Below are 26,259 nucleotides of genomic sequence, written 5' to 3' on the forward strand. Positions count from 1 at the left end.
CTGACAAATGCTTTTTATAAACTTTTCTTAACAGAAAAATAGGACTTCATCCTGTTGGAAGGCATTTTGGATAATTGCTTGGAGCAAAGTGTTAGAACGAAAGGCAGGAGAAGAAAAACACTGCGGCCCTGTGATGGTGAAATCAGCCAGCAGGGATGGAAAAGGATAATGAATACTTACATCCACTGAATGTTGTTTTTGGATTTTTTCTTAATGAGATGGATGCCTTCCAGTACATTGGTGATATCGTAAATCCTCCTTTTTTGCACCTTGAGGACCTCTGCTGCTCTGTTCAAATCTAGGACCCCATCAGGAGATTGGCTCAGCAACTGAATGAACTTCTTTGTAAGAAGGCCAAGGGATGTATCATACCGAGTCTTCTCTGAAGGAGATTTTGGAGCTTGGAAGGAAAAGGAAAAAGAAAGTTATATCGGTTTTTTTCTCATTTTCGTTCCGAAAGCAGCAACCAAAAATGAAATTACATATATTACAGTTACTTCTTTCATTTTTACTGAAGAAATCTCTCATACCTCACATTAAGACACAACCTACCACTACGTATTTGTATTTCAAGATGTACTTTTCCAAAAGTCACAGGTACATGAGCAAATATATACGTTTTTTAAAATGCAAATATTTCCAGTAGTCTGATAGATAAATATGGAAATAGTCTGCTTAGGCTTTTACTATGTGAATTCATAGTATTTTTAGTATCTACTTATCCTGGCAGCAAACCCAAAAAAATCCCCTGTGACTCTCCTTCATCAGTCTGATAGCCAGCTTTCATCAAGGTTTGATTTTCCCCTCGTGTGAGATAAGTGTTTCATATGCAATTAAGCAGGACTTAGGTGTACTTCAGTGGGTGAACACAATGACAGATTCCATCAGTGTCAGACTCCACAGCTTGAGAAAACTCAAGCGAATTAGAGGAGATTGGTATAAAATAACAATTTATAATCATCATTGCTTCATAACCATGCAATGCTCAAACTGGGACAGAGTATCCATATCTTCTAAATTAGAAGTCAGCAAATGGCTTGGACCAATTCATGGTTTCCATGCACAAATGCAGCATCTATAAACTTCACAGATGGGCTTTTAAGAGTTTAAATACTTGGATCAGAACGATGCCTAATTCTAAATGTCCAAGGCTTTTCTGTCAGGGGAAACGAGCCAGCCATTACTACAAGTCTGCTGGGCTGGTACATCTCAAACCCTTACTTTGCTTCCAGTATGCAGGGTGGAACTTGGGCTGATTTTGGTGGTCTTTTTCATATTTTCAAGGGTCATGTCATACAATAAACTCCAGAAGTCAGTCAAAACTGAAAATCCCACCAAAGAGTGAACCTTTAGATTACCCTGAAATATTCTGAAGAATACAATGCCTTTTCAATGAAAACCAAGATGTTGCATCCTTGCAAAGAAAACCAGCTAGCTGTATTTCTTTGGGTAGACTCAGGGCTTGTCTGCTCAAGGAAATGGAAGAATATTCATAGAAAGGCTGGGGTTGGAAGTGGAACTTAGAGATCATCCAGTTCCACCCTCCCTGCCATGGATAGGGACACCTCCCACTAGACCAGATTGCTCAGAGCCCCATCCAACCTGGCCTTGAAACACTTCCAGGGATGAGGCATCCACAGCTTCTCTGGGCAACCTGTTCCAGTGCCTCACCACCCTGAGAGGAAAGAATTTCTTCCCAACATCTCATCTAAATCTCATTCACATCACTTACATGACCTTGTGGATTTAGAGCAAGGGTGGTTGGTTTGTCTGGGTTTTGTTGGAGCTTAGAAAAGGGTAAGAGGATCAGAGTGATAATGGCAAGAAGTGACTGGAGTCCCACCTAAAATGGCTTAGGCTCCTCATCCCACACCAAATTCTTTGTACAGGTTTATCAATGCTGCAGCAGCATCCTGTGCACCAAGCAGTACTGAATTTCTACAAGAATCCACTTCAATTTAAAATAAGCTTCATATAGCTTAATGAAATTTAGCTTAGTTAAATCAATTGTGGTTGTTTAACTCCTATGCTTTAAGTTTCTATCTTCAACTAATTTCACTTTTCCTATCTGCCTCAACAGAAACCAGCAGGCTGGTGAGGAAGACCCCTTGGCCTCTCTTGCTCTGACATCACTACCACTGCGGCCTCAGTCCTCTCCTTGCCCCATCTGGCTCCCCCTACCAGCCTAACTCTCCTGCTGAAATCCCCCAAACAGGACAGCAGGGCTACAGCCCCCACTTCTGCTGCAAGAAGCCCACTGCCCAAGGCAATGCAGATGTGCAAAAATTAGTAATTAGAGCAACTAGGCAGTGGCAGTATCCAGAGTCCCTCTGCAGGGACAGAAGAGAGCTTGGATGCCACTAAGAATATTTTTCATGCAGTGCTGCTGAGGCACAGCTAGCAATCTTTGCAAATCCCTACCCAGGGAATGAAGGCCTGGTAGCCAGCTGCTGTAACTCCTGCAGCCAAGGAGGAGGCTGGCCTGATGAGCCTTGCCTAATAACTGTGCAATCCATCCCATCACGCCACCTTCATTCCTCAGCATCCACCTCTCCAAGCATCCCAGCATAGTGTCCTTGGCTGAAGGGGAGGCCCTGGGCAGAGGGAATGCAGGCTGCCTGGCAGCCAGAGGGACACATCTGGCAGCCAGGAGCTTCTGCAGCCTCTCAGCAGCTCTGCAGCAACCCCTGCATGCTGCAAACCTGCTGACCACTGCCCAGCTGGGGGTTGAGTTTGCTGCATACACATCTAGGTGAGGACAGCAATAAACACACCCTAAGCTAGGTAATGCAGACTGATGACAGCATGTTACCAGCTCCCTTACTTTTTGGACTATCTGGACTTCTTGTTGCAGCTCTTCCTTTCCCCTTTGGAGTCTTTAGTCCTTCCGCAAGATACTGGTGGCCACTTTCTCCCAGCTCCAGCCTTCGTTTTGCCTGTTTAAAAAAATAAAAAAAAAATTAATGGATTGTTAAGAAGTATATTTCACTTTATCAAACACAGTATTGGGACTACAGGAAAGGCAGAGAGTGGTGAACTTTTCACACCAAGGTATCAGTACAGGTTCATAGCCCATATGCATCACAGAATGGAATCCAAATATTTACTGGAATCTTAAGGCACACTTAAACATATTACTTAAAAGCTAGGTTCATGAGGTTTTAATTTGAAAATTCAGCAATTTTTTTAAATTTGAAAAGCTGAGTGACCATTTGATGGTATATTTCAGTCTAGTCTGCACTTTCTTGAATAGGTATGAAAGACTTCAGCCCTCACTTGAGCTAAGAACATTTCATTTAGGAAAAACAAAGACAGCTTCTCAAGCACCCACATGTATGAATCCACAAAGCTGCATTTCCTTTGAAAAACTCATTATATCCATCTAAGTTTCTGCAAAAGTAGTGCTAGTGCAAGTTATATTTTTCCCTTCACTATCTGAGAGGATGGCTTTGACGGGACCAATAATTTCCACTACTGTGAACTTCTTACATGACACGACACCAAGAGCAGCATTGGATAAGTTTTCTCTGCCTCTGAAAAACTTGTCCTCATTGAAAGCACAACCACTACATTTATTTCACATTAACTAGCATATGTGTTGCCTAAATTAAAGTAAGGTGGAGCAAAAGCAGTATTAGACAATGCCTGAAAATCAGCTAAAGGTTGCATTCAGCTCAAAGGAAACACATCTTGAATAATGAAAATAGTGAATGAAACCATTAAACTTTGCAGCACACAGACAAACTGCAATGAAAACCACCACCAATATGAATTCTGTTCCTAGACAGAAACACAATATACTATCTTTGGAAACAATTCTATACCCTTCTCTGCCACTCAGGTTACTGAAATTAAATCTGGGGATACTCGTTATCCTAACAATAGAAAGCACATTACCTGGAAGACACAGGAAAAAGAAGCTTTATGCCTAATCAAGTTTAGACAAACAACTGTTTCTGCAGAATGTTGTTTATTCAGTTAGGTAGAGTAATTCAGAGTACACTATTTGCTTGTTTTTAAGATTCACCCCACAGGGCTGGATAATGTCATCCTCCTCATTGCTCCAAGACAAAACAATGCATTTTGCTATGGAGTTGTAGACAGGTATTTCTGTATTGTGGATTTGTCTTATGCACTTTACTTTGCATCTGTGACCAACAGAAGGCTCTGAATAAAGTAATTCATATGCATTTATTTATGGATAGCCATATAACATCTTTCTGTTGGACTCTGCTTGCAAACCTCAGACTTATTAAAAGGCAAGTTAAAGCACATGAAACTCATACAAGCCCATGGTGTAACAGCACGTGCAGAGCACTCAAGGCACTCTTCTCCACATCTTGTGTGAAGGGGCATAAAATTCACTGGCAACAGGGCAAAACTGCATCTGCATCCTTCTAACCAACACTCCCAGCAGATCACCGGTAGCAGCTTCCAAAAGCATGAAACACCTCTGCTCTGCTCAGCTCTGTAATCCAAGGACAGAGATTTCTAAAAGGTCAAGTGTTAACAAAAGCATCCAGCTAATATGTTTAGCCAACATAATTGGATTAAATTAAGATTACAGCTATTCCACAGAGAGCAATACATTTCACACTTTTTTATGCAAGCGTTTTTCTACCCTGAGAAAGGGTGGAAAAGAGCAAAGGAAGGAGGGGTGAAAAGGGAACAATTCAAGGCGTGGGAAGACTAGGCCAAAGGGATACAATTAAAGATAAAAGAGAATCTCAAAACCAGGTGTGAGAAGGAGGGGCAACGCTTAAAACGTAAAATCCAGAGATTTGCAGCTCTCTCCATCAGAAGAGAAACTTAGGCTTGGATTATACATCAAAACTTTTTGTTTCAACTTGTCTGCAAGACACAAACAACAGTATTTTGCCTCTGCTTTTGTGGTTAAAGACTTATTTAAGTTTTTCCCGTGAACTTCAAATAATCTGAGAGAACACAGACAGCATCCTTTGGTTGCACAGAGCAGCAAAAGCCTGCCTGCATGTGCTGGGGCTGGCACAAACACCACACTCTTGTCAGGCTCAGGGCACCTGCAGACATTGTAGGGCTAGTGAAAAAAATACCATATGATAAAGTGAACTCTATGAGATAGCTGGTTTTTAGGGTACAAAGCATACAGGAAACCTGAGAGATATATAGAGCAAAATATTTCAGTGGAGTTTAAAAGATCCTGATTACTGACAAGCAATTTTAGGAAACCCTGAGGAATGTTTAATTTCAGGCCAGATGTTACACGTCACTCAGCAAGTCCTCACTTCCCCTTCCTGTTTTACAAACTTTGTAACTGATAAGATGCAGGACTGAAGTGGCGTGTTCTCTCAATTTTGTCTTTCATGAGTTACAAACTAAAGATTTCCTAGTGCTGTTTTGTTTGCACTAGAGATTCTTGGTGACTCACAGTTTCTCTCCCATCTCCAAAATTATTCATAATGCCTTCCAATATCTGGCTTCTCTTCAGAATTCTCAAGATCTGTGATCAGCAGAATTAGTGAGCCTCTTAAAAAAACATCTTGATTTGTGTCACTTATTTTTGCTACAGCACTGTATTCATTATTGGCACTATTTTGACAAATTAGTATTATTTGTCCTTACTGCATTACTTGATCACTCATAGCACGCACAACCATCTGACATGGTAAGAGGAACTTGCTAAGAAGTAACAAGCCAAAGGACACCAGCACAAAGCATCCCAAATGACAAGGCCAGATAGGAAGCAAAGGGACTAAAAATTTCTCAGTGACATGAACCTGAGTGCAAGAAATGGGAAGCCAGATTCTTTAAGGGGACAGTGAAAGGAGCACAAAATACATGGAACTATGAGACAGGAAAGCCACAAACTGATACATTCCAGCAAGACACACAAAAGTAACAGGAAAGCAAGCATCCCATTAAGCTAAACCAGATACCTACCCCACCCCTTGGTGCAGATGTAAATATTGTGACATCAACTGCTTTAACTCAAGTTTTTCTTCCAATACTATGAGCAATCCCTGATATAGATAGAACTACAGACCCATTGTTCAGTGCAGACCACTAAAAACTGGTGGCACCTTGAGTCCTATGTAGGTTTGCACGTTTAGCTTCAATTCCTTTTTTTTTTTCTTTTTTTTTTTTAAAGAAACCTAGATAGCTACCACAATCCACATCAGAGGCAAACCCACAAGAATGTCTTTCCTAAGAACACTTGTCTCTAGAGGAAAATAGTTTAAAAACTGCCAGGATAAGCTAAGTATTTTCAAGAACACAGGACCTGATGCAATTCACTTTACAGTACTCAGTCTCATGGATTAACTTTCAAGAGGAGGTTGGAGCCTGGTTATGCTTGTAGAAGAGAAGAAAAGGAGCAAGTGTAGTATTAATTAATTGACAAAAGGGGTGCAAAAGGTGCAAATGGGAAATTATAGCCCATTCCCTTTAGTGGGCTGGTTTGACTTCATGGCTACCTGGGACTATCAGGTTGCTGACACCACCTCTTTTCTGCATCCTCCCTCCATCCCTGCTCTCCTGGTGCAGCCAGCACCTGATTGATAATGTCCTCATCAGCCCTCACAGAAAGTTGGTTCAAGAGGTTCCTACCAGCAGTAACTTAGTCCTACTCCAAAACAGAAATGATTTTTCTGCTGGGTGGGTGATGAGCTTGCACTGAGAGCTGCTGAGGAGAAGCAGTGTCACACCCACCCATGCCCCTTGGAGCATCAGACTGACAGCTTCACTGCCATATCACACAGCAATCAGCTTCAGTTCTTGGGGAAAGAAACTGGCAGCAATTACATATAAAGAAGAAATTTCAGAGTGTTACCCTGTAACAGATAAGTAAGGGCTAAGTAAGCATCAGGTAAGAGCCAGCACAGGGTTTTGTCAAGATAGCAGAGCACAGTGCCCAAGTAGGGCAGACATCAGTTCTTGAGGACTGCATCATATCCACCCAAAGCCTTATTTACTCTGAGAATTATATTTTTAAGTTTGAGGGAAGAAGCAGTAAAATTTAAAAGTTTAAATTCTGTCCAGTGATAAAATCATGGAAAATAACTTTGCCAAAGTATGCACACTAGAATTCGTCCTGCTAGATGTGTCTCTCAGCTTTATTACTGGATGCAAGTTAATTGCACTGTTTGCAAGAGATAGACCTAAAAAAAATTACATTACCTGTGCCACCTTCTGAAAATCTTTTGTCTGAAATATTGCTGCATCCATTAGGCTTCAGCAAGCACATAAATCTTGCTGGAATAATCTGCGTTGGGCATATTCTACTACCCCAAAACCCTAAATTCAAAGTAATTTGGAAAAGTGCAGTCAGTACATTTTCATTACAAATGTGAAGCGCCAAATTCCACTTCAAACTCCCCCCACAGCTCTTGAGCCTCCCAGGCTCTGCACATTCCATCTTCTTGGAGGTCCTGAGACCTATCAACATCCCCTGCTCCCCTAGCAGGCATTCAAGGTGTATTTGAGGAGCAGCAGTCTGATTTAAATACAAAAGGACAAAAGTTGATCTCAGAATGAGAACAAAAGTAACCTGGGACAAAGCCTGCTGAGATGGGGACAGAAGATAAAAACTTATTCCAAAAAACAATGGGATGAGGAGCTGAAAATAAATTGTACTTTATGGTCAACGAGGTGGTAAAACAGGGAAGATTGGAAACAACTAAGCACGGTAAGGAATAAATTGTTTGTATTAAGTGATAGCTACAGGGAATTAAGCAGCAAGGCAGAGAAACGTGTCTCAGGCCTCAGCTGTGGGCGTCTCAGAGCTAGGAGTAAGATGGGCAAGTTAAGCAAGGGACGATGACTAAGCCTAGGGTAGTCTCTAGAAGATACTACAATTGCTAGGGGCAGATAAAATGGCAGCTTTTCTGTATTTTACCACAAGGCTGATATTACTGGGGAGGGGATGCAAGCCTTTCCAGTGAGCACAGATAAATTTTGACTGCAGAAAGGAAGCCAAGCATAGGTTCTCTACCAATCCCCACACACTTTGCACGGGCTTTCTTCCACATTTTCTAAATTAAGCAGTCAGCTAAAAATACAATTTAAAAGCTGAGGTTCTGGAGGCATGAACTCTAGAAAGCTGTTCCAGAGGTCAGGAGCTGCAGAGAAGAAAGCAAATATATTACATGAAAGGGTAAATTAAACTGGAGCTTGATGAGGAAGGAATGCAGGAGAGGAAGCAAAGGAAAAAAGACACCTTGGGGTGAATGCTGAGAAATATTCATACACTAAGGAAATGTCTCCACTGAATGAAGGGATACAGGCTGAGCATTCAGAACACACTCAAATGAACAAACCCAGGTATGTGGAGAGCTGTGAGTGTCTGCCAGAGGGCTGCACCCACCTGAGGGCACAGCAAACATTCGGGAAGACTGGAAAATAGGAAGAGGCACAGAGAGGAAAGCAGAGGGGCTCAGCTCTGCTGGTCAGCTCACAAGCAAAGAAACACCCAAGGTCAGCAAAAAGATGCAAGAGAAGCTTCAGAGGTCCTGCCCTCAAACTCCTACTGACAACTCATTTCACACCTGCTGCCTCATTTCTCAACAGAAATAAATTTGCAGTTCAAACCCCTGGAAGGGAGAGGGATTCCCATCTTCCATGAAGAAATATTTACCCTAGTGGTCTACACAGATGCCAGTACCATACTACCTCCAGTTTCAGTAGTTAACTCTGACAGTCTAAAACATTTAAGAGGTTTCAGGAAAGAATAAGAAAATAAAGAAATAACTGGGAATTAAACTATTTGCACATAAAAGACAACAAAGCATGTCCTTAAAAGGAAAGTTCTGTAAGTCCTCTCAAGTCTTCCTAAAGTATTATTTCCCTAAGGAAAGCAGGCAGTCCCGTACAGAGGAACAAGAGGAATAAGATGAGGAATGGCACTTTTAATGAAAACATGACCTCAAAATTCTGTTTTACTCATAGCCACTCATAAGACTGAAGTAAAAGAACACAAAAAGATATATAAAAATAGTGCCTTGAAAACTGAATACACTGTAAAATCAACACAAAGCAGAAATAAATAATTTCAGGAATCTGAAATAATAGCTACTTATTCATCAAAATAAGCAGCTTGTATTTAAAGTAAAATTTAAAGAATCTTTTTAAAGCAAATGAAAACAGTTTACAGAAATCATCCTGATCATTCTAATCCAACAAAAAAGCCCAAAATTGTCTTACAAAACAGCAATTGTATATAAAAAAGGACCAAAAAGTACTTTCTATTATAGCAATTTCTGTTTCCTAAGTTATCACCTTTTCCAACTTATTATAGTTTTGACTGAGGGAAATTCTTCTCTAGATCTTATATTGAAATTATTAATTCAGATACAGTCAATTATTTTGTTTTTAATGTAGATGAATATTAAAAGAAAATCCCTTTTACATGTCTTAATTTGGTTTATAATTCAATAAGAAGCACATCACAATTACCAAATGAAGTGACATTCTGATCACTCGCAGCCCTCCCCCATAAGGCACTTGACACTGAGGGCTGACATGTTACTCTGGTGAAGTTTCTTTCAAGGCCTAATTAAACCATCCTATTTCTATCAATTTCCCATTTTCATGATTCCCTCAGAAGTACTCAAGAGTCAAGGAAGCCATGAACTGTAAGCACTTAGAGATGAAACCGCACAACTTTTATTTAGCTCCAAAAAGTTGAAATGTGGGTGGCCAACTTTCAGCGGCGAATTCTTGTTTAAAAGTGGGACCCAAGCCAGAGGAACTGAGCGGCTTTCCCTCCTCAGGATGAATGTGCAGGAAGAAGCAATGCAAGTGCCATGAGTGCCTCCCAGTTGTCGCTGCAGAACATCCCACAAAGCCACTTTAACACCCACGGAAAGGAATACATCAGCTTTCAGGCACGCTCAGCGCTCCCGTGCTAGCGGCGCTGCGCATCAGTGCCACCCCAACGAGGCACTTCACACTCTCATCTCCAGCCTGGCTGCTCAGAACATTTTCAACTGCTTTTAAATGAAACACAATGGCCCGACCCAAATCAAGAAAGTACTGAAATGTAGCAATGAAAAATGGTGGTTTCTCCCTACACTTGCACAGCAGGTCATTTTTCCTGAAGCAGGATTATAATCTTAATGTACTAATTACCTTTGATTTTCATCCTGATATCCCATGTGACCTGGCCTGCCCTCTGGTCAGATTATCTCATAGTCACCGACGCTAACATAACTCTGACACCAAGGTACACAGCCCTGTTTGATATCACTCCATTTTAGGCTCATGGGTCTACTGGAATGCCATGGGATCTGCCCCACACCCCACCAGACTTGCACTCAGTATAGCAACCAGTGGCAAAACGTGCAGCTTATCTTGTTTTCCTACTCTGCTGCAGTACTTCATAATTTCTTTGCACTGAAAGAGGAAGGACATTACAACGGTTGTGCAAGACATAAACCAAAGCATAAGCCACGTTTCTGGCCTCAAACCAAGAGAATTACACCTATGCTGCATAGGAAATGAATCATCTGAGATCTTTCTTATTGCAATTTTTCCACCAAATACGAAACAATTACTTCTTACTGGAAGCAATGGCTTTGCACTGTACTAAGGTTGAAAGCTCCAGTTACCACTTCATGTTGAAATATGAAAAGTTGTTTTCAGGAAACTGCACCCAGTTTTCATCTCAACTGCTAAACTGCCCAAGGTGAGGAGTGCCTGTGTCTCTGGGCAGTCCTGAAACACCTCCATGCCAGCCTCTGATGCCAACAGCTGCCAGGGGCTGAGCTGCACCTGCCTGGTTACGGTGGAAGCTGTGGAGACAAAACTTCCAGAAAATGTAATGACAAACACCCAAAGCTCACATGCAGGAGCGCAGCCAGACTAACCAGCATCTTGGGGTGGAATCCTGGCCACAGATTTTTGGTGAGTTTGATGCAGCAGGATCCCCACCCATTCCCTGGGAAGCATGGCCTGAGCCTTGGTGGTAAGGCTGGACCTGTCACTAGCAGGCTCTAACACATCCTACAAACTGGTGTCAAAGCTCCCAGCCCATTTGCCCACCCCATTCCCAAAGATGCCACCTCAGCAAGGCTGCTGCCTCCAGAGCAGAGCTTGGGGGTTTTCAGTTGTGGTTCACATCACTGATTTCTCACCATGCACATCCTTTGAAGAAAACAAGATTGTCACAGAACAGGCCTGATGCTGAACTTGCAAACTCATGGCCAGCAGCTGGGGGGTAGGGGGGAACACGATGGGACGCAAACTCAAAGGGGACAGGATGTGACAGCGGACCAGCCATGTAAGAGACTTCTTGCTCTAATTTCTTTGTATTGCATTTGTATGTAACAGTTCCACCAACACGGGTCTACTTTTTATGCTACCCCTTGAGATCAAAGTAAGCCAAATAAGGAAGAGATAGTTCAATTCACATGGTGTATGATAGAGCACATCTCAGTGTGGCTTCAGAGCTGCTTGCAGTGTTTCAGCCCTTCAGGAAACTTTCATATAACCTTCTGAATAGCAAGGCTAAAGTTGAACAGGACCAAGGAAAAGAAATCTTTCCTATTATTTTACGGTTGATCCTAAAGAAAAACCATTGCAAAGCAAATCAGTCTCATAATACATCCTAGAGATATTTTTTCTTTTGTATCTAAGGATTATTTTAAACGTCATTAACTTTAAAATAAGATTGCAATTGCATTTGTTTAACTGAGTGGCTTCCACGTTATGTGTGGAAATTTGCACAGCTACCTAGAAAAGAAAAACTTATGAACACTGTCAGTTGTCTGCCAAATTGTCTATTAAACAAACAAGCCCTGAGACTGGGGGAGGAAGGACACAGAGAGCTGGAGAATATAATAGGATGAACTTCCTGGTAGGAAATTCCAGTAAATGCCATAGAGCATTAGATAAACAGGCTAAAAACTAATAGCAGCATTCCAAGCACATATATTGAAATAGGAATCAGGAGAAGTGCTACACTTACAAAACATACAGAACATAGCAATAAACCTCTCCAGGAGGGTGTAATTAATAAGATTGCATACATACAAAGGGAAAAGTGAGGAGAAAGAAGAGCACTTAACAAAGCCACACCAGTGCTATTGCAGTGTAGGTGCTCTGTAATGGTGCAAGATGGGACTTGCTTTACAAAGTTCACTCACTAAACTGCCTGCTTAAGCCACAGCATCTTGAGCTTTGTTTTCCTTGGATACAGGATACCTACAAGAGAGGACAACTGTGGAATTTCACAAATGAAATTTCTGGAGCGCAAGTTTTCGTGTCTACACGTGTCTGCAGTTCATGATGTCCCACCCTGGCACCCCAAACCTTTCTGTATTCCACACAAAACACCCATACCAAATTATATCACACCAGTGCCATGGGACTGCATCACTTAGCTTACTGAGTTCACTGACTCACAGGGAACCAACAAACTTGTGCATTCTTTCAAAAATCAGTGATGCTAAGGATACATATGTAAACACTTAAACTACAGAGAGCTGCAAACTAAAAGGTAACAAGTTTTAAAAGCTCAGGTGCACATGAGGTATATGGTTGGGTATTCACATCACCAAAGCAGGTGAATCCATCCTTAAAAAAGGTCAACACCAATCCTGACTCCATATTTTTAATTCACTGCCTGAGGTACGATGGCTCTTACATCCATCTACTTTTTCAATTAATGTAATTAGTAATGAGAAGTCAGATCTTGAGTAGAAAAACCTTTTATTCTCAAGTACTTTCTTAACCCAGTTCCACCCAAGTATAAAAGCATACAGCAGGATTCCCCAAAAGTAATAAATGGACTTTGAATCCATTTAGGGCGATAAAAATATTATCTAGTTTCCAAAGGTCACTGTGAAAGTTGACAAGAAGCATTCAGAAGACCCAGGCAACATGCAATGATTTGCATTTACAGAATCAGACAATGAGAAATAACGTGGGGTCCTAAGCATTTACCATAACACAGGATAGTTCTGTACATCATGTAAATTGTGAGCGTTAGTTCACTTTAAGGGAGTCTCAGCATTGTTCAAACAGATTAACCCTGATAAGTTATCCTTGCACCTACAAGTAACCATAATGCTGACCTTGCACAAGAGATTGATTTATCGTTTGCAAGTTAATTAAGTATTGTTTCAAAAATTGAATTACCAGCATTATACACACACACAAAAAAAAAATTCCTTACAGAACCTTGATGAAGTTAACACAATAACCTCTTCCACATACCAAACCTCAGAGTAACAAAAAGAAATAACAAGTGCCCAAGAAACAGGAAAACATGGTTTACATATCCAAATGCAGCTATTCCCAAAAGCAGGCAGAAAGGAGGCTCCAGATTAGCAGAAAGTCACAGAAATAGATGAAAGATTATAGGAAGAGAGCAAGGGCAAAAATCACAGATAGCTGGACCCTAAAGACCCCAGTTATGGCCAACAGCCTCCTCCACCCTAGATCTGGAGAGCTGGTACTGCCATCAGAAGGTTTCTCTTCACAGCACATTTCTTTGACTACAACCTAAACTTGGTTTTCACCTAGCCTGGGTTGCTAAACTCTAGAAACTGATGACTTCCTCCCTCCCCACATCAAGGTAGGCAGCTGCTGCATTTACTTTTATTGCACAGGTCAGTTTGGCAACAGTTTACATGGCTGAAATGGCACAGAGAGAGCCAAGTTCCTGATATGTTAAATGCTGTGTAATGTCACAAAGAACAACTAATCCACTGAGCTTTCACTGTGATGCACATTCTACCTTCCAGTATTTTATCAATCCATCAGCCACACCATGGAGCAGAACAACCTGAACGTGCTGGCAAAATGACAACAAAGTGATTTCTAATAGGAAGCTTTACTTATTCCCATTGACAGAGAGGGGATAAAAAGAAACGAAGATGGCAGCAGACCTTAAGTGAAGTGAATGAGTGTTGGTAGACTAAATGATTTTCTTGTTCACATTTAGGAAAATTCTGTCATGCACAGGACAATCTAAAACAACTGATGTGACAGCCTAATTTACAAGACAACAACCAAAACAGATGGTTTTCCAGGGAGTCACAGGTAAAGAATTTCTAGGGAAAAAGACATTCAAGTTGCTGGTCTTTCTCAGATTATATAGAATATTTTAGAAAAGTACCCCTTTTGGCTTTGGTGAAGCAGAAAATCTTCAGTCATACAAACAAGGACTTTAACCTCTGTGAAAACTGACCTTCACCAGACAAAATCTGTCCCTTCTACTTTGTCTTCTTTACAATATATTTCCTAAACTAAACACCTTGAGATGACTTCTGCAGAAAAATTAGTAGCACTCTGAAGTCTCAAATTTTAAAATGAAGTGAATTTGCATTTTTCTCTCTAATCTACCCTTTGATGAAAGAAAAGAATCTGACTTTCTAATATCCCCTCCTACGTATCACAGACCCTAGTTGCTGTGCTATTGTAGCCAAGGATAAGAATGCAATTTTAGAGTCTTTGTTATGAAAATGAAATGAACAAGCACCTGCCAGGAAGTACCATAAACACAGTTGCTCCTACCAAAAAGCAAGTAGAAGGATTTGCTAACCTCAAGGCTGTTCAGAGTTGAAATTACAGAGCATAACTCTACAGAGAAATTACAGCAAAACAGTCATTGTGTCAAAACTGGAAGGCATAAACTCATTATTTTCCCCTCACTTCAAAAAAAATCCAATTTCCACTTTGAGTTTGCATTGTTCAGGCTTTCAATATTAAATTATCCAAGTGCTCAAGTTCAACAACTTAAGAAGTCCTTTAACACCAGAATCATTCCAGGGAGTGGCTGAGGTGGGAAAGCACCTCTGGAGACCATCTAGTCCACCTGCCACTGCTCAAAGAGAAGGTAACTAGAACAGGAGGCTCAGGGCTGTATTCAGTTGGGTTTTTAATATGGCCAGTGAATGCAAGCCCACAACCTAAGGGAGCTGTTCCAGCACACCTCTGCTGTATAATCTTCTCTTTAAATGGACTTTCTTCATTACAATTTTTGCCCACTGCCTTTTATCTGTCATTGGCCACCACTGAGTTCCATTTTCCTGGCTCCATTTTCTTCGCTCTCGTCCATCATGTGTTTAAACATCTCCAGGCTCAGCAGTCCCAGCTCTTTCAGCCTCTTATTCTATATGAGATGCCCTGAGGCTTTAACCACCTTCATAGCCCCTGCATGGACCTGCTGCATATGTCCATGTCCTCTCATAATGGGGAGCCCAAAGCCCGACCCAGCATGTCAGCTGTGTCTCACCAGGCTTGAGCAGAGGGAAACGATCTTCTCACTCTGCAGAGCTGCTTTACAGCAGGTTTGTCCCAGCCCATTCTGGTACCTGGAATTATTCTTCAGCAGAGGCAGGACTTTGCCCTTCCTTTTGCTGAACTTCATGACGTTCCTGTCAGCCCCTTCCTCAAGCCTGTCGAAGTCCCTCTGGACAGCAGTGCAACCATCAGCTGTATCAACTACCACCCCCAATTCTGCATCTCCTACCAGTCAAGTCACTCCTTAATATTAATTTCATAAGCAAAACATTGCTTAAGTAGCACTGAAGGGCATTTTCTTCAGACCTCAAATAATTCATGCTGCCCTGCTTAACAGCATCTTCTAATTTCAAGATCTTTCCCCTACAAATACTAGCACTGAATCACATTATGTCATTTCAGGTACCAGTCACACCAAAACTGTTGACTGAGGCAAAAGTATTCCCACTCGAGGCAAAAGAATCCCCACTCCTGTTCATTTTTTTGTACATGCCAGGATGCAAGCCTCAGTGCCATCGCCTCTCAGCGTTGTGCTGGAAGCTGGTGTGCAGATGCTTGTCCATACAGACTTCTCAGAAGTGCTGCTTTCCAGGATACAGGCCCCCTTTCATAAGGCATGGCTTGCATTCCCTGTGCTCTGGCATACCACTTTGCCTTTCGCCACACTGAAGACACACTGTGTCTGAATGTGCCTACAGAGCAAGCTGTGAGAGCTCCATTATCATCTCCCATTCTGCTGGCAATTACTATCAGTAACAGGTTTTTTTGTTTACTTCTGTGACAAGGATGAAAGCACTCCATAGTATTGGGATTAGGGAAAATACTCACTGGAATCAATCAAAAGGACCCTTTTCCTGCCACTTAGCTGATTTTTTAAACCAATTTCACATTGACAGTTACTTTTGTTAATCCAAATGCTTTACAAAATTAAATGTATTTTCTATCAGCCTCATTCACATGCCGGACAGCTGTACCTTTGTTAACTTCTAGCTTTTGGTAGGAGAAGAAGGCTGAAGCTAGGAAGAGCTGGCTGTGGGATACTGCTGGTAAACACTTTTGGAAACACCACAGGCACTCTTTGCAGTGCTGTGTACAGAAGAACTTCATCCTCATAACTGCACACTGCTTAAACCCTACAGAAAGACTATTGACCATCCCAAGTATTCTGGAAGTTTTATGGGTGCTGGCACAAGGCTGGAAGAGCAGAACATTAGCAGAGGGATAAAAGAGACAACACCTGGATTGAAAGGAGAAATTTGTGCATCTATTCATGAGCTTTAATTTCCATTGATTGTAGCCTAAAGTTCTGATAAAGTCCATTTGGCCTCTTGTACTGTGGCCTTCCCGCTCTTTCCCTTTCTGCTAGCTGTCCTGCTGTATAACCATGCAGCTATTAGAACTATCCCTTAGGCAATGGACAGCTAAATGGGATTTTCCAGAAGCTTGGGGAAGTCTTCCAGTGGAATCTAGCACTAAAATATCACCTATTAAAGGCTGCACTAAAAATTCCTTTCTTTAAATAACTTTGAAGAGAGAAGAAATCTATCTACTCAATTCAGGCCCATGGATTCCTCCCCAAACATACCTTAATGTGTTCAGAAGATAAATGACCATATGGTTTAATTGTGCCTTCTTCACAGAAGCCATAACTTTCTCTCTTATGATCAGTACACCTTGATCCTTTTCATTTTCAAATGCAGTCCCACTTATGAGTCATCTTTCCCTCCTCTCACACACCCTTTTCAGTCTCTCCTCTTCATCCTTTTCCTCTTGTTTTAGTAAAAGCTGTAGGTAGAGTGAACTAAAATAGCAAGTTTCACAACTGGACATGAGACATCCTTAAATTTAGATCAAATAAGCCCTTCAAAAGTACACGAGAGCTTTCCATCCAGACAGATTTATAAAAGATACATATAATTATGGAAAGGAATAGGAATAAAAATAGCCTGTGGACGATGCCCTCTCTCAACAATATACGGATAGGAAGGAGGACAGCCTTGTTCTCTTAGAAGCAGGAGAAAAGGTAACTTAAGGCAGCCGTGGGAAGCTCCCACCAGCCTGTAGGCTTGCTAGATTGCTAAAAATCCTTCAGCATGATAGATTCCCACAGAAACCCTCATTTTCTACACTAATTGTTTTCCCAACCCTAATTCCAAACTATAATCAAACTGTAAAGCTAAGATTACCCCAGAAAACTTGCCTACATCTCACTATCTGGGACTGCAAGTTCTTATCCAAGCTAAAGCAAAGACAGTCTTGGACGAAACCTGCTTTGCCAGTCATCGGTTTGTCTTGGAAGTCTAAAATTCAAGAAAACACAAAAAACCTGTTGTCTTTCCTTGACATCCATAACTTCTACCCTTTCAACAGGCGCCTGCTGATGATAGCAGCAAGAGTCGTCTTACTCCCGAATTTCCTCCCACGCTTTGCACTGGCAAGGAGCCCTCACGCACTCTGTCCTGACTTGGAATGAGTTCTGCAGCCACCGCAAACTGGAAATTTCATGTCCACTTCAGGTAAATACATTTTATTGAATTAAATGCAAGAAAGTAAATATGGCAGAGTTACAGCGCTCCTTGTGTAAAACATTGACTTCCAAGATAAACAGGAATGCTACACAGCTTTCGCATACTGCTATCCTGCAAGCACCTCAATGCACAATGGTGCTAAAGAAATTGGGAGAAAGATGGAAATTTTGGCAGCTGCTGAGGGGAGCACTGAGGCTACTGGCAGTGGGCAGCATGCGTAAGGATTGAGAGATAAACACATCAGACCTTTTTCCCAAGTAATAATAACAAAACAGTTATGTTTGAAAACCGACAACAGATTAAAGTGAAACTCTTATTTCACAGCCCTGTGAGTTCCAGGCTGTCTCCAGAGGTAGTTCCGCACTAGCTGAGTTTGTAGTGGAGGATTACTTACAATAACAATGATACACCTTCTTTTCAGCCAAAGCTGAAATTCAGCAGTACATTCTGGTCACAAAGGCAGAATTCTGCCACAGCATGGAATAAGCAGGGCCCTGGATGCTCTCACTGCCACACAGGCTGGCTCCACCTCACCATTCAAGGGGCAGAAAGGAGACTTTACTATGAGTGCAGTCATGAAACTCAACCTTCCTTGGCCAACTTTGCATGTGACTGGTATTCATTACCACCCATCAGCCTTTCCACCTTTGTAAGCTACACAACACAAGACCCTTGGCTGCGGCTGTTGACTGTAAAAGCCATCCCAGTTGCTATCTCCAAGGATTCTGTGATGCAAGACCACAACTCCTTCACTTTCACCTATTAACAATCAGTCACACTAAAGCCCTGTTTAGAGCTGTAGCTGTCAGACTGTACCTCCCAGAGCAGCACAGCCAGTCTTTCCGCTGGAGGTATAGCAGCGATTGCCGAGAAGGCCTCCAGTATTGCAAGCTCACTACATACATAACTTCTAGGCACAAATTACATTTTCATCTTCACCTACTTCAGTGCCAGCCATCAGACTGTAATTAAATTACACGTAGCCTGGGAGCCTCAGTCAGGGACTGGAAGACAAGCGTACGAGGCAGGGTGCAAACAGCACAGAGCAGATTCCCAGTTTAAGCAAATATGGCTTTCCTCCACAAACTCAGGACGTTTTCAGCCATAGTTACTCCTCCACGTGCTCACAAACCCACTATACTGCCCCCAAGCCCTTTAAAGCTGGGGATGGGGAGAGCGTGCGAGCTGCCTCCAGCCCTTGGGCACTGCTGGCCAGGCTGTGGCAGCTGCACGCCCTCGGTAACCCAAGCAGAGAGTAGAGGCACAAAAGCTGCCTATTTCTTTGCACGGCCATCTGCTAGGGTTTCCTTCTGCGCAACTCCACTGGCTTCTAGGAGATGCTGAGGTCACACACTCAGCGAGGCTCTTGGTCTGCTGCCACTCCATGCAAGTGTCCCGTGTGCAGGGAGAGGGCACGACCAGGGACAGCCTCTGCCGGCCACCTCCACCCTAACCCCGCGGCCAGCTGGGCCAGGGAGCTCCCTGTGCTGAAAACTAATCACTCAGCCAGTGTTAGCTTTCAGCTGGAGCAGTCCCCGGGCTGACAAACACAGAGAGGTAGGAGGGCAGGCGCCAAAGCAGGGAAGGAGGGAGGGCAGCATGACCCTGTTTGTGTCATGGCACCAATTTGGATCGTGGCTGCAAGTTGACTCTGAAACCACATCCCCAACGGGTCTCCCAGCATGGTTCCAGGAAATCCCCTCTATCACGGGAAGAACTTTTAGTAGTACAGACCTGGTTCCCAAATCATCCTTTCCTTCCTATCCCCTGAGGCAATTAAGGCTACTCTGCCTATGAGAGGATTACATTTCATTTCCAAGAACATGCAGATAGAAAACAGCAGGATATTTTAGTGTCCAAGACAGACAATCATTCTCGTGCTGCTGAACTGAATGAAAACGGCATGTTGGTCTAGGGCACAATGGTGAGGACCAATAGGAAGACCTCAATCCCTCAATAACCTCCTGCAGAAACCCATCATGACTGAATCACTTTGCATTTCAATCCCTGCATGAAGCTAGTGACCTCCTGAAGGATCTTGACATGGCATTTAATCCTCTTCTCCATGTTACTGTCTTCAGAAATACCCAACAGTTTACCAAGCAGCACAACTGCTTAACAGCACGTGACTATTTAAAATGCTGAAAGCAAGTCTTATCATATCTACCCTAAAAGAGTATCCTCAAAGTGTAACAAGGAAACTGGAACCATCAGTTAGTAATATTATCGCTCTTCCCTCACAACAGAAAACAAGGAGAAAAAAGCTAATCAAATACTACCACCTTTCTTCCCCTCTGCTATTGCTTCTCCTAACATTGACCACATTTGTGGTTAAATGCAGGGAGTCAAACTTCCTATAAGCAGTGTTGTTATGGTTCCAGATTTCCACTGTGGTTCAGCTGTATCACAGCTCTGGAAAGGCAAACTGGCACGTGCTCAAACCGCCACCTTCCCTTGTTTGGGTGAAAAAATTCCATACTGTCATTCTAAAGGGTTCTTTACCTGAACCACCTTGCTGGCCTGTCTTCTAAGTATAAAGACCTTAATAGTGAACTTAAAAAAAACACTTTGTTGAAATCGATATTTTGGATTAAAAACACTTAGTGAAAATTCCGATGCAATTTCATCATGCTACAGGAGATGCATGTAGCCAGTTAAAATGCACCTTCCCATTGAGACAATACTTCTAATTCAAAGCTCTGGCTGGGAAGATCACTGCACCTGCTCCATGCTGGGGCTCATGCCCACACAGTCATGGAGAGGCACTCAAAGACGAGGCAGAGCAACAATGAGGACAAAAAGCATCATCTCTCAGGGAGAGGTGAAGTACTTGTAGATGGCGTTCAGCATCACTCTGCAGCAGAATGAACAATGCATTTTCATGTGATTTGATCAAAGAGACTGGGCTAAATCTGGACAAAGAAATCTGACATCAGCTTTTCAGGAGGAAAGCAAACCTTCAAGGACCATTAAAGGCAGGCAGGCAATTCCTTATCTTCTAGGCATGCCACACTTGCACTTTCAGTGGGAAAGCTGGTGAGCAAGTACATTTGCTGGGATCTTTATGCCACCCCTCTTACACCATTGCAGCATTACACAAAGTTCCAAATCTGCTGGCTTTTTCCATTTCAACAAGGTATGGCCATCCAACAAGTCAATAAGGCAAGCTCAAGTATCTGATACTTTTAGATAGATATACTATAGCACCTCACAGATGCCTCAAGATTTCTCCCTGCAAGGTCTGAAGGCAATTAATTCCCCCCTTCTCTGCTGCTGGTTGAACAGAGTTTGGGACCTGCTTTCCACATGCTGAGGCAACTGAGCTTTTTAAACAGCTAGGAAAGCCACATTTCTCTGCTGGAAATGAAGTACTTTGAACAGATATAATCCCAGTGCAGTACAATTGGGGCTGCTTCCCCACCTCGAAGGAAGTAAGGAAGCAGTTTCAAACTGGCATTGAGGCTATCCAAAGAGTGAAAGGGTAGTCAAAAAAGCCCCAAAACTCCACAAATCTTAAAGGGGAAAGAAAAAGACTGAAATTCTGATCATTTCTTACTGAAAACATAATGGTAACTCTTGATTTACTTCAAAACAGAAAGACCTGATTTTGGCCTTAGAGAAAGGAGTCCATCTTAGTCTCTGCATTGCAGAGGAGAACAATCACATTTTTGCTTGCTCTGACTTATTGCTAAATTGATTATTCTCCAGGACTAGGAAAGAAGGAGAAAGGAGGTAGATTGTAATCACCCTTATAAAATTCTTTTAGGTGAAGGAAGTGAATGCCTCTTACTTTTCCTAGCAACCCTCTTCCCTAATTCTGAAGCAAATAAATCACACTAAGCATAGTATCTTGAACATATGGCTCTGAATAAGGGGGATTTGCCTCCTTTTCTCTTTTTTTTTTCTCCTCTAAATTAAATATGCCAGTCTCTGGAATTCCCAACACATTCCCTTTCAGAGCAAAAGGGGTTTCTGTCCCCCTAAAATACAAACACCACCAAAGAAATTCCTTTGTAACCACTAACTTAATTCTGCCCACAGAAGGCTGTACCTAAGTTTAATATCTAGCCAACTGCACACAACCTGTTCACTACTGTTGCATTCACTTCCCACATATTCAGCAAACACGAAGCCACCAAGACAAGAATAGGGAAGGACTTCAGTGCGCCAAGACCAGCAGCAACATGAAGAGCATCTTTACAGATGAACAGGTCATAACAACGCTGGAGGCTGCCAAATGATCTTGCATCTTTCTTTGCCATCTCTCTTGTAAACACCTACAAAACACATGGCTCCAAGTACAGAAACTCATGGGATGTGTTCTTATTTTGCCCTTTGCTTTTCCACGCACAAGACACCCCACATTGCACGGTGTGGGCTTTGAATGCTCCCCTGTCTTTCTGCAGAGCAGCTGAAGTGGAGGACCAACGGGAAGGATGCTGCTAACCCCCAGATCTGGAAGAGGCTTTCCACAGGCACCCTGCAGGAAGGGGGAAACACCTCCTAAAGTTCCTCATTCCCCTGCCTGCAATCCAAGAAGGCAGCTGGTGACACTGCGTGGAAGAAGATCACAGAGAAGTTTGCCAGTAGGAACGAAAGGGTAACGAGGATGCCAAAAGCCAACGGTCTGCATTTTTCTTTATTTTCGGTAAGCAAAAATAAAACTAAGCAACACAAATGTGACTAGCAACAGAAATCAGGAAGGAAATGTAAATGATTTTATAGAAAGCGCGAATCAAAGTCATACCAAAAGCCACCTGAATGTTTCTCTATCATAGGCAATTTCTCATGTTCTTTTATGTCATCTTTGCAGTGTCAGGTTTCGAGAGAACAATTCTCAGCTCAGCACGACAGAACAGTAATACCAACAGGCATGCAGAACATTAGCATGTTATAAATAAACTGCTAATTTGAGGTGGGAAAAATTATCAAGGCAGCTCTTGCAATTAAGAATCAGAGAAAGAAAATGAGCAACTTGCTTATGCTTTCAGGACACTGTATTTTACCAAAAAAAAAAAAAAAAAAAAAAAGCTTTTTCTAACCCATAATTCCTGAGGGAAAGAAAGAATAAACGCAGTGAAATACCCACAGTTGAGACAAAGAAGCCAGTGAAAATGCTATTATAATTTTTAAAGCCCTCCCTGCACCCACCTTAAGTAGTAAGTTGTCTTTTTTACTGGCTGAAAGAATTCTGTGCTTAAGGGTACTACAGCCGGGTTGTGAAGTTTCAGCTTCCTCTCACCCAACATGCAGCTTTACATAACTCCCCAGAGACACTTTTTGGTCACAGATACCACGCAGCTGAACCCAAAAAAAAAAAAAAAATACAACCCACCCAAAAAAACACAGTGCAGAAGAGGTGCAGAAGCATTATACAGCAATTCAGAGCTGGGTTACTTAGAGCCACTCAATAAAACTCTTACCATGAAAAGTGAAACTTTATTCTGCTGAGCCGTCGGCCAGGATTATTTGTGCCTGCGATAGCCCTGATCACCACCCTCCGTCTGCCCCATGTGGGGTTCCCTTCCCACCCTGTCCCCAAGTCTGCAAGGACAGATAACACCCCGCCACAGCATGGCTGCCACCTCTGGTATTATTTCTGTCCTGCTCCAGCATTGTCACTCTGTCCCAGCATGACACTTACCAAGCATTGCTATAAAAATTTCTGCGAATATCTATGTTTTTCCACGAGCGGAGATAATGGCCTCATTGCAAAAGCCTTGATAAAAGCTCCAACAAGACAGCTTTCAGATATCACCACACAAAAGCCTTCTGTGAGAGCTGTAACCAACATCAATTCCCGCTATGCGAAGACATTAGACAAAGTGTGAACTAGCTTACTGTATGGGGACAAAAAACTGACTGTCAATGTGTGGGACCAACGCTGTCTAAAAACACAACGCTGGCAAGGCAAAATAGCACCAGCATATATACATGGTAATTGCCATTTAATTCCAGAATTAACAGCACAAGAAAACAAGTACTGAAGGCACTATTAGGTTACTAGCATAGTTCAAGACATTATAATTCCATATAATTCCATTTCTAGTGTCCCTGGTAGGAAAATGACTTTAGAGACAGCAGATGTTAAAAAACACCCAAGCAGAAGGTGAAGGAAAGCCCAGTTTCCATTACAGAAACACTCAGAGAATGCAACTAACCCTTCAGATTTGCTCCTTAGAGCATGCATTTTCCTATAGAATCATGGAATAGCTTGGGTTGAAAGAGATCTTTAAAGGTCATCTAGTCCAACCCCCCTGCAATGAGCACTGACATCTAACTGGATCAGGTTGCTCAGAGCCCCATCTAACCCAGCCTTGAATGTTTCCAGGAATGGCTACCTATCACCTGTCTGAGCAATGTGTTCCAATGTTGCATTAGCCCTGCTGTAAAAACCGTCTTCTATCCAGTCTAAATCCACATTCTTTTAGTTTAAAATCATTACGTTAATAGCCATAGAATAACCCGAGCTGGAACAGACCCATTGGATCACTGAGTCCAACTCCTGGCCCTGCAGAGGACAGCCCTGGTAATCATACCATGTGCCTGACAGCACTGTCCAAAGGCTTCCTGAACTCTGCCAGGCTTGGGGCTGTGACCACTGCCCTGGGGAGCCTGTTCCAGGGCCCAAATACCCTCTGGGTGAAAACCATTTTCCTAATACCCAGCCTAGGCCACGGTAGACAACCTGGCACACGCAAACCACCATTCCACCTATGGTACAAGATGAAACCTTCTCTGTGCACCATTTGGTGCTTTTTACATACTTATCTGCTTACACTCGGGTAGCACCCAAAAAGTCAGAAGCCTATTGTCAAACTCAGTGGACTGCACCAATATAATTGCTGGGCCAAGAGATAAGGTTTTTACTTCCAGACCTAAAATTTGCCAGATGACACCTCCTAAATTGAAGGTCTAGGAAGGAGGGATGCAAACAAGTCTACTTGTCAATTTGTTTCTGAAAAACATTTTAAAGGCAAACTTGAAAGCTAAGTTTTTAGACAGCATAGTACATCATCCCATGGAGAAGTATTTCACTCTAAAATTACATCTGTACTTTAAAATGTGTAAAAAATATAAAATCCTACAGTGCATATTCAGTGGCTTGCAAAAAAAAAAAAGTATCTGTTACTGCACTCTAATTTTAGTATGATTTTATAACTAACGGGTAGAACCAAAATTGAGACAAAGTTATATTCAGAGAGAACTAGTAGAGTGGACCAATGAGCCTGACATGACATATAAGAATTAGACTCTTACAGTGCATGGTGTGCACCATTGAGTCCTAAACCAGAGACCTTTAATGTCACCTTAATTAACAAGGAAGGAAGTTTGCCAATGAGTTCCTTCACCCGCCCCCCTCTTCTAGCACTAAGTTATGCAATATGCAACAACCTTTGAACCAACAGCTGTACAACAAGCAAAAAACCCAAACCAGAATAGCTTGGTTAAGACGAGAATGTCTTTCAAGAAGTTCATTAATGAAAATTACTTTTAGAATCTATGCATACATAACCAACAGACATACCACAACTCAGGGCAGGAATGCTGAAGCTGAAGCAACGAAGGCTAAGCAAACATCTCTTGTTGTCCAGATGCCCAATACAACTTATTTTTACCAAAAATAGTTCTTTACATGGCTTCTAAAAGTTTTCACAGATTTTTGCAAAACATCTAGTGGCTTGCAAGGTCCATGTGACAGGATGGTAAAATTTCATTGTAAAAATAAAGAAATGAAAGCCAAAATAATAGCAGCCTCTGCTTGTAACAGTGATTTGTCCATATAAAGCTCCAGATACCAAGGACTCAACATCTGCAATACTGTAAGTGTGCATCACAGGAAACACCCCACATCTTCTGAAAAATCAGATTCTAGACCCTTGAAGTGAGGCCCCTGAATAGCCACCAGCCTTACGGAGTGGACACTTCTGGGTCTATATGCAGCCACATACAAGTTGGAAGAATCTTGAAAGTAGCTGGAAGTGATCAAATTAAGTCTCCTACTCAATGAAAGCAATGAAACGGAATACTGGTTTTACTTTTAGAGTCAGGAATAAAGAAAAGCTGTATTTGCCCACATAACTCAGCACACCCACAGAAGAGATGCCAGCTGATTCTGAGAAGGTGATCTTTAATGCTCCACTTTGCCTTCCTAGCTTAGTCCTAGGCCAAAGAGCTTGGACACAAAACACCTGAGAGCTGCAGGGCATGCATGTGCAGCAGTGCCAGAGTTAGCATGTTAGTTTTCACACTGTCACAGGTCAGGTCAACAACTGCCCACGTTCATAAAGTGGGACAGGAGCCTCATGACACACGCCATTAACCTTAGGCAAGCTCAGTTTGCAAACAGCTACCAGCACATTTGCTATGCATTCATGTATGTATAAAAGGGATGCTAAAACCCATGAAGGAGTACTCTCTAACCACACAACAGAGGCCATTTTCATTAAGCCCTGGCTTAATCAACACCTAGTCAAGCTCCTGCCTTCTCCCTTTTCAGGCTTGCAGA

At 42.2% G+C, this 26,259-nt stretch overlaps 1 protein-coding gene across 2 annotated transcripts in view; it reads right to left on the reverse strand.

The window, feature by feature from the left end:
* Window positions 1-26,259, reverse strand: part of E2F3 (E2F transcription factor 3) — a 42,210-nt gene that overhangs the window by 8,693 nt on the left and 7,258 nt on the right. For both annotated transcript variants that reach the window (XM_059851503.1, XM_059851493.1), the window contains exons 2-3: window positions 2,825-2,936; window positions 181-400 (exon numbers count right to left, since the gene is read on the reverse strand). In XM_059851503.1, coding sequence (XP_059707486.1) covers window positions 181-400; window positions 2,825-2,936 — 332 coding nt within the window. The remainder of the gene's footprint in view (window positions 1-180; window positions 401-2,824; window positions 2,937-26,259) is intronic.

This window comes from Haemorhous mexicanus, chromosome 1 (assembly GCF_027477595.1).
Source record: "Haemorhous mexicanus isolate bHaeMex1 chromosome 1, bHaeMex1.pri, whole genome shotgun sequence".
Lineage (NCBI taxonomy): Eukaryota > Metazoa > Chordata > Aves > Passeriformes > Fringillidae > Haemorhous > Haemorhous mexicanus.